This window comes from Passer montanus, unplaced genomic scaffold (genome assembly GCF_014805655.1).
Source record: "Passer montanus isolate IOZ18808 unplaced genomic scaffold, ASM1480565v1 scaffold15, whole genome shotgun sequence".
NCBI classification, from domain to species: domain Eukaryota; kingdom Metazoa; phylum Chordata; class Aves; order Passeriformes; family Passeridae; genus Passer; species Passer montanus.
The window spans coordinates 12,648,288-12,662,883 of NW_024362051.1; the positions used below are offsets into that span (position 1 = coordinate 12,648,288).

Sequence of the window (14,596 nt, forward strand, 5' to 3'; positions counted from 1 at the left end):
GAGGCTGCGCTGCTCACTGCAGCTGAACACTTCAGAGCACCCAGACAATAAAGGAAACCCAGGAGCAGCAGTGACACCCAACGTGCCCAGCCCACAGCCCACGTTCAGCTCGCTGCAGCTGAACACTTCAGAGCACCCAGACAATAAGAGTGCATTAAACTTTTATCTCCAGTGCTCCAGCTACAATAAGCAATCAAAGAAATTGCCACTCTCCCAGGGCTCCCGATTGCCTAAAGGAAACCAACTTTTGTCTGGGCGTGGGGATGTGTGTGTGTGTGAGGAAAGATGGATAAAAGGAGCTCAAATACCAGCTGCAGTGTTTGGCTACTTTGCATTAGGCAAATGATGAGCACTGAGCACAGCACAAAGCTCAGGCAAAGGCAGCTTTATGCACTCACACACAGGGAAGAAGAAATAAGACATTTTTCACTCCAAAGATTTCATGGTCAAGCCCAGTTTTTGGGCTGTTTTGGGTTTTTTTCCCCTCAAATGTGAGGTTTATAGGAGACAATTACCAGCCCAAAATTCCTCCCAGAGCCACGCTGTGAAAAAACCCCTTTGCACAAGGATGTTTTTCCCATTATCCAGGTTTTGGGGGCCTGGATGTCACTACAGGCAGGTGCAGCTCACCTTTCCATGAGTGGCAGCAATATCAAATATCAAATCACGTTCTAATTTCTAAAACTACAACAAACTGCTGAAAGCTCTCATAAGAATTACACGTGTTCCTTTTCACTTTGCTCTTTGGCCATTTAATGATGTGGAAATTTTATTTCTCATGAAATATCCAGAAACTGGCCACTTTCCTCATGAAACATGCATGAATTCTAGAATTCCTTATGCTCCTGAGAAAATAAACCACTTTAATCTGAGAAAATTCTCCATTTTCTAATGTCAGAATGCTTTTTTTTTCTTTTTTGACTCAGAACCAAGGTGTTTTCAGAAAAGGTGGTGCTTGCCATGAACCAGCCTTTTCATGTGAAGGGAAAAACTGTTAAAAAATAAAAATAGATTTAAAAAAACACAAAGAAAAACCCATGAGCTGATATAGATAATTTCAAAACAATTCTTTGCTTTTCAAACATTGTCTTCTTGTTTATTTTCTCACAATCCTTTAATGGGCAAAAATCCCTGGTAAGAAATCATAGCATTGAAAAAACTTTGTTTTCAATCCACTTTGTTTCTCGATTTCCCATTTCTCTGTGGATGTTTTCCCTGTCCTGCAGATAAAACCATGTGAGTAGGAACGAGGTATTTGCTCCAGGAACTATAACACAGATTTTCTCCATTTAATTTTAATACAGCTCTAGGAAAAAAACTAAAATTCCCCCATGTGAACGATTGTCTCACTTCCAACAGCTCCTCTCAGCAAAGGATCTGCATGAGCTTTACTAAGGAGAAGTGTCATGATTTACAGTCTGTTAAAAATACACTTTACAGCATATTAAAAATAACCTTTTTGAGAAGTCCTTGATGTTCAAAGCATGGCAGGATGGAGCTCTGAGCAGCCTGGGACAGTGGGAGGTGTCCCTGTCATAGCAGTGGTGGCACTGGATGAGCTTTAAGGTCCCTTCCAACCCAAACCATCCCATGTGAAATAACTTTTATGCCTTTAGAGCCTTAAACATTTCCAGCTCTGCTGGTATCTGCCCCAGTTTGGGATTCCTGCAGCAGCTTGGGCTGTTTCACACACCTTTCCCTCTCATTCTTTCATGGTTTTCCATGAAAAGACATCAAGCTAATGTCCTCTCACCCCACCCCCAAAATATCAAGGGGATGTTTTAAAAGCAGAGGCAGAGAAACATTTCCCTGTGCAAATGGAGCAGCTGTGTGAAGAAGGAGAGTGTCTCCTTCTCAGGGTGGGAAGGGGTGAGGAGGGAAGGACAAACAAGCCTCAGGAAGGAGATTTCAGGAAGAAATGTGCTTTTTTTCCCTGAGAATAAGCAGCATCTTCCTGAGAGCCATCATTTTGATTCACTGTTTCACGTGTAAATAATTTACCAGGCTAAAAGGTCAAGAGTTGCAGGTCCTCAGAGAAGGGGAGAAAAGTGCAAGCTGTAAATAAGGGACAAGTAACTTATGTGGAGCATAAAACACGTTGTAGGCACCATGTAGATCCACAAATGCACAAACAGGGAAACCCCAGTTCCACATCCACTGCACAGAGGCAGAAATAACCTCTACCCCACGCTGCATCCCCTTGAACTTCACTTGAGAGCAGGAAGCACACTGAATACAATCTTTTGGGATAGAAATTACACTTTTAAATTAGCTCCACGACGCCCAGATGCGCTGCTGACGGATGCATGAAACAGAGGGACGAAATAAAATTAATTTCCAGCCTCCTTGTTTTCATCTTTTCATCCTCTGATGTCAGGGTAATTGCTCCTGGATGTGACAGTGCAGTCCTTGCCTCTGTGCAGGAGGTGAGGGAGCAGCTGCTTCCCTTCCTGACACCAGTGGATTTCCAGGCAGCTGTCAGGCACCATTAGATCCCTGAATGCTTCCAGCGTGTCACGCTTTCCTCACGCTCACAAACTCCAAATGTGGGGCTGCACTCCCCAGTCTGAGGCAGAAAAGATCAAATCTGCACAGATTCAAAGCTCCATCAAATGCCAGGGGAGGAATGCTGGAGAGACAAGCAGTGCAAACGAGCAGAGGGCACTAAGGGGCAGGGGGTGTTATCCTGACACGGATATTTGGGTGGAAAGATCAGGAATAAGCAGCACTTTGTCCCCCACACACTGCTCCTCACAGTGGTTTGTACAGTAGTGCTGCCCTCAATAGTGAGATCTGTGCTATGGAAAATTTCTCAGGCAAGAAAAGTAAATAGTGGGCTTGGAGAAGGAGGATTTCATCCAGCAGTTTGCACAGATAGCCCAAAAAAACCTGGGCTTTCTCCCATCTCTGACACTGCATTCCAGAGCAATCACAAGCTGTTCATTTCCCCAGCAAAAAGTCTGTATTTCCCTGCCCAGAGGGACAGTTATTGACTCCATCAGCTCAGCTGGCATTTTTCGTAAACATTTATAAAACATGCGAAAACTTCAAATGCCAGGCAACTCTTCCAAGGGATTATATTACACAGATACACTCCAAGGCTCCATTTGATGATCTAGTTTGGAAAGTTACCCCTTCTGCATATATGGCAATACTGTTTATATTATTTTTGCCACATGATTTCAGCCTTTCATAATAATGGAAACAATGATATAAGAATGAACAACTGACATTTCTGTTTGAGGACACAGCATGCATCTCCTCTGAAAGGCTCTGCAGCAGCTTTACAAATACATTTTCCTTTGGTATTTGCAGATACTTTGAGCTCCAAATTGTTTCAGCTACAAGACAGAACCCACCCAAAAAAACAGAGAATAAAACACCATCCTGTGGAGGTGGGCATGTTGAACACAAATTCTGTTTACTGACATCTCTGTTCTAACACCAGCCACTTCAATATAATGCATATGCATGCACACACACACATATATATATATATTTACATATCAAATAAAGCAAAGTATAAATTTCAATGCAGTGTTTCAGAAATAGAGTGATTCAGAGAGCGTGTGGTGTATACAGCATATGCTCCATGGGTAATATGTTGCCCAGCACAAATGGCAAACATGCAGGGAATAGACATTTTCTTCCAGGGCTCGGGAGCCTCCGAAAGGTTGGCAGGCTGGGTGCATGGTGAGCATTCTTTGGGAGAGAATTATGGGCTGGGGAACATTCCTGCAGTTTCCCAACTCTTTCAATAATTTGCCACCTGCACAGCCAAGCTGTTGGTTGTGTAAATCTCCAGGATCTCCAAACTCTGGCGCTGACCCTGATCCACACAGAGCCCCAGGGAACACGGAGTGTGTTTAACTCCTCCAAGGCTGGGGCAAAGATCAAACCCAGCTTTGGGGTGGCTGGCACCAAAAGGACCAAACCCAATACACATTTCCTCTGCTTCAGCAGCTCCTGCTCTCTCCTCACCAGCACAGGGCACAGGACCAGGGTTGTGATCCTGAGCCCAGCTCCAAACAGGATCCCCAGGAGATGGGCACAGCACAAGGCTGCCAGAGCTCCAGGAGAGGTTGGACCATGCTCCCAGGGATGTTCAGGGTGGGATTGTTGGGGTGTCTGGGCATGGCCAAGAGTTCCACTGTCTGATCCCTATGGGTTCCTTCCAACTCAGGGTATTCTGTGTGAATATTCCACCTGAGCTTCTGCAAAACAACACAACCCTACAAAAAATAGGCAAACGTGGCCCAAAGCCAGCAGGCACAGCTGGAATGCTGCTAAAGGACAGGAGCAAATTTAGCTGCACTGCCACCCTGCTGGATTCACCTTGGTTTGGATCAGCTCGTTCCAAATCTCACATTTTTCCAGGTCCCAGGGCAGGATCTGGGTTGCAAACACACCTGGGACAAAGCTCCCCTGCCAAGGACAGCAAAGCAGATTTGGGTCTGTGCTGCTGGAGGTGCCAGCACAGGGAGGAAGGGAAGCAGCGCACAGCTCCTGCCTGGAGCAGCTGGGTTTTGCCTCTGCAAGGCTGCCCGTGGTAATTCCATCTGCATTCCAGCACTGGCAGTGCCTGGCACAGCCACCTGTCCCAGGATTTTCATCATCTATCCCAGGTTTTTCACCACCTATCCCAGCTCTCTCATCTTAATCACTGGCAGGGCCAAAGCTGGGAGAAATCAGACTCACTAAGTGGCTTCTCATTTTGTGGCAGAGGTTTCCAGGGCAAGGAAGAGCAAACTGCCAACCATGTCTCCTCTGAACAGTTTGTCTTTCAACAGAGAAGGGGAAAACCTTGAGGGAGGAACAAACCTTCTCCTGTCCCCAGCCACAGCCATCACCCCACTGCAAATCCCAGGATCCCTGAGGCTGGAAAAGCCCTCCCAGCCCATCCAGTCACTGCTGTGCCCCATCCCCACCTTGTCCCCAGCCCAGAGCACTCAGTGCCACCTCCTTGGACACCTCCAGGGATGGGCACTCCAAATCTCCCTGGGCCAATGCCTTTCCAGGAAGAAATCCTCATGAAGATGATGATGAACCCAGCTTTGACTGGATCTCAAGAAGAAACAGCTCAGGGTTGATGAGATGCTCTGGAATGTTGGCTTTTCCTGCCTGTCCAGCAGCTGCCCTGCTCCCGAGCATCAGAGATGGGCAGGATCGTGCCAGGCCAAACACAGAGGTGGAGATCTGGTCCCCACTGCTGAGGAAGGAACAAACTCCATCTCCACAGAGGATTAACACAGAACACGCCCTGCAGCAGGAACTGATTTACACAAACCCCATGAAAATGAGAAGCTGAGGGAACAAGGACTCAAATGAGAGTGAGCACAGGCAGGACTCCACTGCTGCATATTCCACATGGGAATTCACACCCTGCCAGCTCCACACCCCTTCCAGGACCTTCTGGCTCATACAGCATCACATTGTGAGTTTTCACTGAGAGCTTTAAGGAGCAGAAACGAGCCCCCATGAAAATAGATTTCATTCACACCACTTTTTTGGGAACAAGTTGGTTTTGTCAATTGCAACAACCAGGAACTCTTTGCAGGCAGCTGTAGCAGAGATGGCTTTTCCCCTGTGATATCAGAATTTCCATGGGAAGAGGTGCTGCTCTACAGCTCTTGTGATTGTGGTGACAGGAGGGGGGTGAAGAAGGGGCTGAGAATGGAGGAAATGTGCAATGCAGTGATGACTGACAAAGAAAGGACTGACCTCTGGCTCTGATCATCTGTGACAGAAAGTGTGACTGGAATTCAGGTTTTTCACAAATTGAAATTACAATTAATGCCCACATCTCCCTGATCAGCCAAAGGAATGGGGTTCAAGGGGACTCTAACACAGGAAAATAAATAAAAAATCATTGATTGCCATCTTGATCCAAGTAACTTTCTACACCATTTTTTTTCTATTTATTTCACCTGAAATAATCTTTCTCCCTAAGCTTTACAAATTTGCTTCCTCTCAGCCTAAGCATTTATCCTATCAGGAGAACTGCATCTGCAACACGACAGCAAACAGGCAAAAATTCTCCCTTCCTGAGTCTTCTACTGACCTGAACTGTGGAAACTGCCTGAAGCTTTCCTCGAGGCCACGGATATAGGGAGAGTTCACAGATCTCATAAATTTTGTACTGGGGATGTGATTCAAGGAGAGGTTCACAGTTCTGCTCCCTGGGGGCCAGCCTGCTTTATCTAAGGCACCACAGTTTAATGCTCTCGCTGTGTGCTGTGATGTTGGGCAAAAACACACAGATAAAACAGATTAAACGCTCTGTTTTTCTCTTCCCCCCTGCTCCAGATCTCAAAACTATTAAACACCGCTTGACCTCGACCCCACAGCTTGTAAGAGAACCCGTGAACCCTCATTATCTCATCACTACCTGCTTTGCCCCCTCTGTTCTGCCTTGGAACATCAATTGTGCCACCGTGGGAAAGAGGTCACTGCATCCAGCCACAGGAAAAGGCACAGAGCTCACACGGGGACTTGGAGCAGCGCTCTGCTCCTGCAGCAGGAGCAGCACGGGGGCAAGGAGCTCCAGAGCAGCCGGGAGCATCCCTCACAGCAGGAGCAGCACGGGGGCAAGGAGCTCCAGAGCAGCCGGGAGCATCCCGGGGATGTTCCAGAGCAGCCGGGAGCATCCCTGGGATGTTCCAGAGCAGCCGGGAGCATCCCGGGGCAGCTCCAGAGCAGCCGGGAGCATCCCGGTACCGCAGGTTGCACTGAGGATTTTCCCCTCCTGCATCACAAATGCTCATAGTCTCTTCCAGTAATTTGTTAATTGGGAGGGATCTTTGCTCGGGGCAGTCCCCAGTAAACCCTGGGCTGGATTCTGTGCTGCTGAAGGGTTTTGCCTTTGCGGTCGCTGCCTCTCAGCTCTTCCGCGGGAAGGAGCCAGCCCAGGACAGCAGGAAAATCTCGCAGAATAAATAAATAATTAAATAAATAAATAAATAAATAAATAAATAAATAAATAAATTCCCGCCCCCTCCATCGCTCCCTGGTTGCTGCGAGGGTACCAAGAGAGGAGCCACCCCTCTGCCGGCTCCATAGCGAGGCTAAACCCCATTAATTACGTCCCTGCCCGGGGTGACACGGAGCAGCGATGGGATGGGGACCGGCACGGGGACCGGGTGCCACCTGCCGGGATGGCCGCGCTGCTTCCCCGCTCCGAACGGCACCGCGGCTCCGCTCCTGTCCCTGCTCCTGTCCCTGTCCCCGAGCAGCGACCAGGGAAGGGCTGGAGCTGTGCCAGGGCATGGTCAGGGTGGATTTTGGGAAAGGTTCTTCCCCCAGAGGGTGCTGGCACTGCCCAGGCTCCCCAGGGATGGGCACAGCCCGAGGCTGCCAGAGCTCCAGGAGGGTTTGGACACTCCAGGGATGCCAGGGTGGAATTTTGGGGCTGTGCAGGGCCAGATGATCCTGTGGGTCCCCTCCAACTTGGGATAGTCTGACTCCCCTGCCTTGGGAGAAAACAAGGTCGTGTGCCCTAAAACCTGCCCAGAGAGGAGGTGCAGGGTCCTGGCAGATCTGTTTTACCAAACTCCTGTCCTGGCTCTAAGCAGTCTCTGGGTTGTCCTGTCACTGCTGTCACACGTGTGACACCAGCACGAAGGTCAAAAGCCATGGAGTGACACCCACAGCCCCACCAGAGCGGTGCCGGGTGAGTGTCACCCGGAGGGGACAGAGGGCTGCCGGCAGTGTCGGACAGGAACCACTCCAGGGACACTCCGGAGTGCCGGGATGAGCCCTGGGAGTTCCACAGCCACCCCAGAGACCCAGCAGTGACAGTGACCAGGCACGGGGACGGATTCTGCTGCGCCAGGAGCTCCGCGTGTCCCCAAAGCACGGCTGTCACAGGAGGTGTCAGGGTCTGTGCACGCTGCCACTGTCCCTCTTCTCTCCTCAGAGCCTCCCTGTGAGGGTGGGCAGCCCTGGCACAGGGTGCCCAGAGCAGCTGGGGCTGCCCCTGGATCCCTGGCAGTGCCCAAGGCCAGGCTGGATGGGTTTGGAGCAGCCTGGGACAGTGGGAGGTGTCCCTGCCATGCAGGAGTGGAATAAGATGAACTTTGAGGTCCCTCAACTGTTCTGGGATTCTGTGATTGCATTCCTGCACTGCTTGTCCTCCTGAATTAACATGGGAATATCCGGCTGAGATGGGAATATCCGATCGGGACGGGAATATCTTTATTGCGTACAACACGGCTCCCAAGGGAGCAAACCCAGCGTGTGGGGTTTGTGCCGGCAGCTCCCGGTGTCAGCGATGGTCCCAGCACACACAGCCCCTGCTGAGGGCAGCCGGGTCTCGGATCCCGATAGAAATACAGCACGATCCCACACAATTTCATGTATTTTCTTCGCAATTTGCATTATCTCTGCGCTCACTACAGCACAGAAAAACGCGCCAGTCACAACCTCGCTGTTATCATGGCAGGGGGATCCCTGAGCGTCCAGCGGCACACCTGGGGCACCCGGGCCGTGCTGAGGAACACCCGGGTCCTCTGCCCGGCTGATCGCGTTCCGGGGGAACACGGGGAGCCCTGTGACCGCCCCGGCCGGCTGATCCCACACCGCCGCCGCTGGATGCGGGGAGGGTCCCCACAGTCCCGTGAACTACAATTCCCAAGATGCACCGCGACAGCAACGAGCCCGCCTTTCCGCCTCTTCGCTTGGCCGCGCCGCGCTTCACGCTGGGATTTGTAGTTCTAAAGCACTGCTCAGCGTATAGCATCGTGTTGAGGAGAACTCGCCTCCCCGTGATGCAGCGCGACGCGGTGACGCCATCGGCGCGCGCCGGCGCGGAGGCCGCGGGCGATGTCGGAGAGCGGCGGCGGGGCCGCGGCGGGCGCGGGCNGGCCCGCGGGGCCCGGGCCCGCAGACCCCGGCTCGCTGCCGCCCGGGGACCCGCAGCTCATCGCCATCATCGTGGAGCAGCTCAAGAGCCGCGGCCTCTTCGACGGCTTCCGCCGCGACTGCCTGGCCGACGTGGACACCAAGGTACCGGGGCAGCGAGGCCGGGCCCGCCGCGCTCGGGGCAGCCCTGCGGCCGCATCCACACCCCGGGCAGAGAACGGGCCGGGAGCAGGCTCGGCCTTTCCTCCCTCAGCCCAGCTTTCCTGGGGAAACACCTTCCCATAGGAACAGTGCTGCTCCCAAGCTGTATCTCAAAAATTCCCATATTCTCAAACGTCCCTGTAGCCCCAAACCCTCAAACCGACCTTTAACCTTTGTTTCCTGAGTAGATTATCTCAGACTGCTTGACATTAATTTTTGACATTAATTTTTTCTCAGCCACAACGAACTCCTCATCATTTGTTGCCAGTATTGAGTTGGGCTGTCAGTATTGAGTTGGATTGTTCCCAGTGACTGTCAAAATTCAACGTTTTTTGGTCAATTTTGCTTTCCCAAAGATTTGTGCTTCCAGCAGGAGCCCTGTCCTGGGCTCTGCCATCCTCACGCAGGACAGACACATCAAACTCAAACATCCCTGTTTCCCTCTTCTCCTTCCCTTGCATCCAGGATGTGGATGGTCCTGAGCATTTAAATGAATTTGTTAATTAAGTTCCTCTTCAGTGGAATCACAGCTCCTCTGATAAAACTCAAATAATTATATTTAAAATTACAATTTTATGTTTTTATTCTTATCTTCTCTGCCAGTGCCACAGAAGCAAATAATTCAGGTTCTTGTTCAGTGACAGCATTGCCCAGCCAGTTTCCTCGGAATTCTGGGGCACGAGAACTCTGCTTAAACAAGCTCTGTCTGCACAGCTTGCATTTCACTGCAGTTTCAGCCCCAGTCTACCCAGCTGGTTGAATTATTACAACACTGAGCGTTCTGTGCAACTTCCAGTTGTGTTCTCAGGGAAAACAGGATTGTCTTTGTTCAGGGAGGGAAGCACAGGCAGCAGGGCTCTGTGTGTGACAGTAGCTGCACTGTGCAGGGCTCTGGCTGTTGGGAGCTATTTGAGCTGCTGAACTGCGTTTATTTTCCTTTTTTTTTTTTTAGCCAGCCTATCAGAACCTGAGGCAGAAAGTTGACAACTTTGTCTCGACCCACCTGGACAAGCAGGAGTGGAACCCAGCCATGAACAAGAACCAGCTGCGGAACGGGCTGAGGCAGAGTGTGATCCAGTGAGTGACAGCAGCCTGCACAGCAAATGCCATTTTGTAAACCTAAACCACCTAAGGCAAGGCAGCACTGGCACAATTCAGTGTTTCACAGCACTTTGTTGTCCTCCCTGAGTCTCATTGTGAGAGTCAGTGCAGGCTGCACTCTCCCCAGAATGCACATTGTTGCTCTGCCTGAAATGGGTGGGTTGGAGTGGTGAAATATTTATATTTGCTGTCCAAATTATTGCTGCAAAATGCTGTACTGAGCTGGATGACCTTGACCTTAAACTTTCAGGAAAAAGAAGAGCCTTTAAAGATTCTTTAAAGAAAGAGTCCTGAGGATGCCCAGGGTTTGTGTGTGAGTCCAGCCCCTCTCACAGCAATCTCTGCACCAGTTCCTGTCCAGCTGCTCCAGACATTGCACTGGGGAGCACCAGGATGGGCTGCACTGGGGAGCACCAGGATGGGCAGAGCTGGGCTTGGACAGGAGGAGCTTTGGGGTGACCCCAGTGTGGCCTCACGGTGCCTGAAGGAGCCAACAGGATGGGGAGAGAACTGGAGGGACAGGATAAGAGGGAATGGCTTCAACTGAGAGAGCAGGGTTAGGTGGGATATTGGGAATAAATCCTTCCTGTGAGGGTGGGCAGCCCTGGCACAGTGCCCAGAGCAGCTGGGGCTGCCCCTGGACCCCTGGCAGTGCCCAAGGCCAGGCTGGACAGGGCTGGGAGCACCTGGGACAGTGGGAGGTGTCCCTGCCAGGCATCACTGGATGATTTTTAAGGTCCCTTCCAACCCAAACCATCCTGTGACTGACAGAAGCTGCTTCCCAGAGCTGCTGAGTTTTAGTCAAGGAGAGGAGGACGAGTTATGACACAAAATGTTGCAGTGTAAAGAACAGCCCCAGGGGAGCCTGAACAGTCTCTGTCACTCCTGGAGGGCAGGGCTGAGCCCTGGGGGTGCCCAGGTGTGTGTCCTGCCCACCCAGGCTGCTGTTGCTGCTGTCTCTGCATCCTTCACAGCCTCACTATCCCGAGGCTCCCCTCCCAGTGCCATGAACATCTCCATTTCCTGTCCCTGCTCCCTTGCAGACATGACTTAACCCTCCCAGACAGGCTGTGCCCCACCATCCAGGGGCCTGCCACAGCCACTCCAGTTCCTGCTGCTCAGCCCAGAGCCTGTGCTGTGTGCTCACTGCCTTGTTTTCATAATTCATACCCTTTTTTAATTCATTCCCATCTGTCTAGACTGTTACAAGGAGCAAGTGACAGTCCTGTTGTGAGGGGGCAGGGCTCTTCTCCCTCCACTCAGCCAAAAAAAAGCCTTTGCTCTCACCTGCCCTCCTCCTCAGAATAGCTTATTTCTCTTCTTGTGCCAAAATGTGTTTGTTTGCTTTCATGTTGACCTGGTTTCCACGGGAGCTCTGTTAAAAGTGGCTCTTGGCCAAGGTGTCATTTAAGTACCTGGGAGACCAGATGTGAGTTGTTAATTCTGTAGGGAGCAGGGAGAGAAATAGGTGAGTGAAACAAGTCCCTGTTAAGGATCTCCTGAGTAGGCTGCAGTTCTCACCATGTTAATGCTAATTGCAGTTGACAGGAGGGCTCTGGAGAGTTTCTGGAGGAGATTGGGGAGAAGTTTTTCTGAGGAGTTGAATGACTTCTTTGTCTTTGTTCAAGGTCAGGAATGCTGGAAGCTGGAGTGGACAGAATTATTTCTCAGGTGGTGGATCCAAAACTAAACCACATCTTCAGGCCTCAGATAGAGAGGGCGATTCATGAATTTTTGGCTGCACAAAAGAAAGAGGAAAATGTGCCAGCTCCTCCTCCAGAGCCTGAGAATAAAGATCCTCCTGCTCCCTCTCAGGATGCCTCCTAAAGGTCTGGTATCTCTGCACTTAGTGCTGACATTCCTTGTGCCTCATCTCTGCATTTGTGCAGTGCAAGATAGAGGAGGGCTTGGCAGGGGGGACACTTTGATCAGCAGCCTGTTGTCATTGTCACACAGCCCTCTGCCACTCCAGTGGCTGCTAAAAATAACTGGGACTAAGACATGGGGATGATGTAAATCAGCTATCAAGGAACACTGTGCACTCTGCCAGAGCTGGGTTTGGATCAGCCCAAAAGGTCTTTTATTAAAAAGAAAAAGCATATCCAGCAGCATTAATGTGGAAGTGGCTGGATTGCCTTCAGAACTGTGTCAAATGGATAAAAAATACATATCATGTACTGAAACACAGTGGGAATAGAGTGGTGACAAGTTATGGTGCCTTAACATTGAATGTTTTGGGTATCTCTGCTGCAGAACAAACTGGAGTGTTGAATTGTCACTGACCAAAATAGTCCTGCTGGAGTAAGGGCAACATCTCTGGGAGTGAAAAACTGTTCACTCCAAAACTGATTTAAATAGAGCAACCTGGATCTTCCAGCTGCAAGGACTGAGGGTGCCTTTGTGGCAAACAAGTTCATTCTGGCTTTTGTGATTAAAATAACTCCAGGGGCCTCAGGGGGCCATAACTGCTCCTCTGTCTTAGCAAAGATGGGCACACCTTGTGCTAAGGTTGCAAAGGTTCTTTTGGATATTGAGGAACCACTGCCTTGGTGGGAAATTTCAATCTGCAGCTTTGCTGGGGGAACTTAAAACCATGCTGCATGAAAGGAAGTTAATTGTCAGTTGTTGTTCCATCTGCCAGGGCTTTCTGAGAGCAAAAATGCTCCATATAATCCACAACTGATTTATTTAGGAGGAATAAGAACCTACAATGGCTGTTCTAATGCTTGGAATTAGCAGAGCAACCAGCACAGGGGTTTAGCTTAATAGTAGAAGTTTAAGTGGCTGTAGCATCACCCTGAATTATTTGCTTGTGACTTGCAGCTTTAATGCCTTGAATTTTTGCATTTGTCTGGTTCAAGTGGTTTAAAAGTCCATTATAGCCCACAGCAAAGTGCAGTTGTTAATATAGCCTAATCTGTCCTAATGCACTGACTTGTGAAGGTGCTTTTACATCCTCTAAAATATCTCTTTTTTTTTTTCCTTGCAGGGAGATCCTGCTGCTGAGCAGCTGCAGTTGCAACATGCCCTGTTAGACTGGCAATGGATTCCTTGTTCCCTTTGGTGCAGGGTTGCTGTCTGCCAAAGATGATTAACCTTTATTAGGCCTGTGGGAAACAGGCACTGAAATGGGGAAATTCAGGTGCACCTGGAGTGCTGCCTGTGGAGGGACAGCCCAAGTGTGGAGAGATCTCTGCTGTGAGCTGCAGCATCTATTCATCAGTCATGCCTTTGGGCAAGGGGTGGGAAGGGAAAAAGGGAGTTGTCTGCTGTCTGGAGGGAGTGGGGAAGAGGGTTGAGGTGCTACAAGGAGCACAAAGAGAGGAAGGAGGGTTTGGGGGTGGGGTGTTTTTTGGAGACCAAGTAGAGCTGTCAGATTTGCTGTGATAGAAGCCTCGTGTGCCTCTGCTGGTTACAGGGAGCAGCAGGTGCCAGGACAGGTGGAAATCACTGCACTGCCTGCTTTGGGAAAGGCATTTCCTGTTCAAAACTGGAGCTGAAGCTTCAGGATCCACCATCCAGATCAATTCTGTTGAACACAGGAGCATGTTTACAGTTGGCTGTGCTATAGCTGATGTCACTCCTGTTTCCCAGGGAACTCTGGGGAGCAAAGGGCACACCAGAGTAGGGGATCAGGTGGAAATTTGTCTTTTTCTGCTTGGAAGACTTTTCTTTCTCAGGTGCCTGGTGGGAACTGTCCTATGCTTTCAGCTTGAATGCATGCAGTGTCCTCTGGATGACAGTCAAATGGAGAATGTGATAACCTGTTCTGCCAGCAAATGTCCACACCTTTTTGCAATAAAACACCTCAAAAAGCATCTCTGAGGCCTGGCTTCTTCAGCAGTTTTTCTTAAGGAGAAACTATTTAAAGAAATCCAGGAGTCCTGATGGCTGGAACCCATCTGGAGCTGTGACCTTACACATTTTAGGGGTTAATCCAGGTTTAACAACCTGGACTTGTTTCTTGTCATGAAGTAAGATTATTTTAGTATCCTTTCCACAGAAGAGTCTCAAAAATGTAAAATATTTTGAGGATTGTGTGAGTAAAGGCTTCTCTCCTGGATGTTGGTTTGGGAGTTAAAGTCTGCTCCAAATGTGTAATAAATGTTTTCCCTTAGGGCCTTAAGGGCAGCCCTCAACAGAGAAGAACACTTTACCTCCTGGTAGGGTTCTCAACCACTTCTTTGGAACTGAAACATTTATTCAGGGGTAAAAATTGTTCAAGAGTTTAGAAAGAGCAAATGAAAAGGATTCTGACTGTGCTTCGGCACATTCTGGATGACAATAGCAGCAGTCAGGGAGCAGGGACACCAGCTCAGGGTTTTTTGTAGCAAGTTGAGCTGGATTTAGTGCAGTGAGGGGGGAACCTGAGCCTGCATTTCCTACCTGACAGCTGCTTTAAGAGAGGAGTGAAGGAGAATAGACTCAGCCAGTT

At 49.8% G+C, this 14,596-nt stretch overlaps 1 protein-coding gene across 1 annotated transcript; it reads left to right on the forward strand.

Moving 5' to 3' along the window:
- Positions 1 to 8,812: 8,812 nt before the first annotated feature.
- On the forward strand, positions 8,813 to 13,979 carry BOD1 (biorientation of chromosomes in cell division 1). The gene is made up of 4 exons (XM_039701388.1): positions 8,813 to 9,003; positions 10,013 to 10,137; positions 11,790 to 11,990; positions 13,151 to 13,979. Exons 1-3 carry the CDS (start codon positions 8,821 to 8,823, stop codon positions 11,986 to 11,988), a joined length of 507 nt encoding a protein of 168 aa, XP_039557322.1. The 5' UTR covers positions 8,813 to 8,820; the 3' UTR covers positions 11,989 to 11,990; positions 13,151 to 13,979.
- Positions 13,980 to 14,596: the final 617 nt, after the last annotated feature.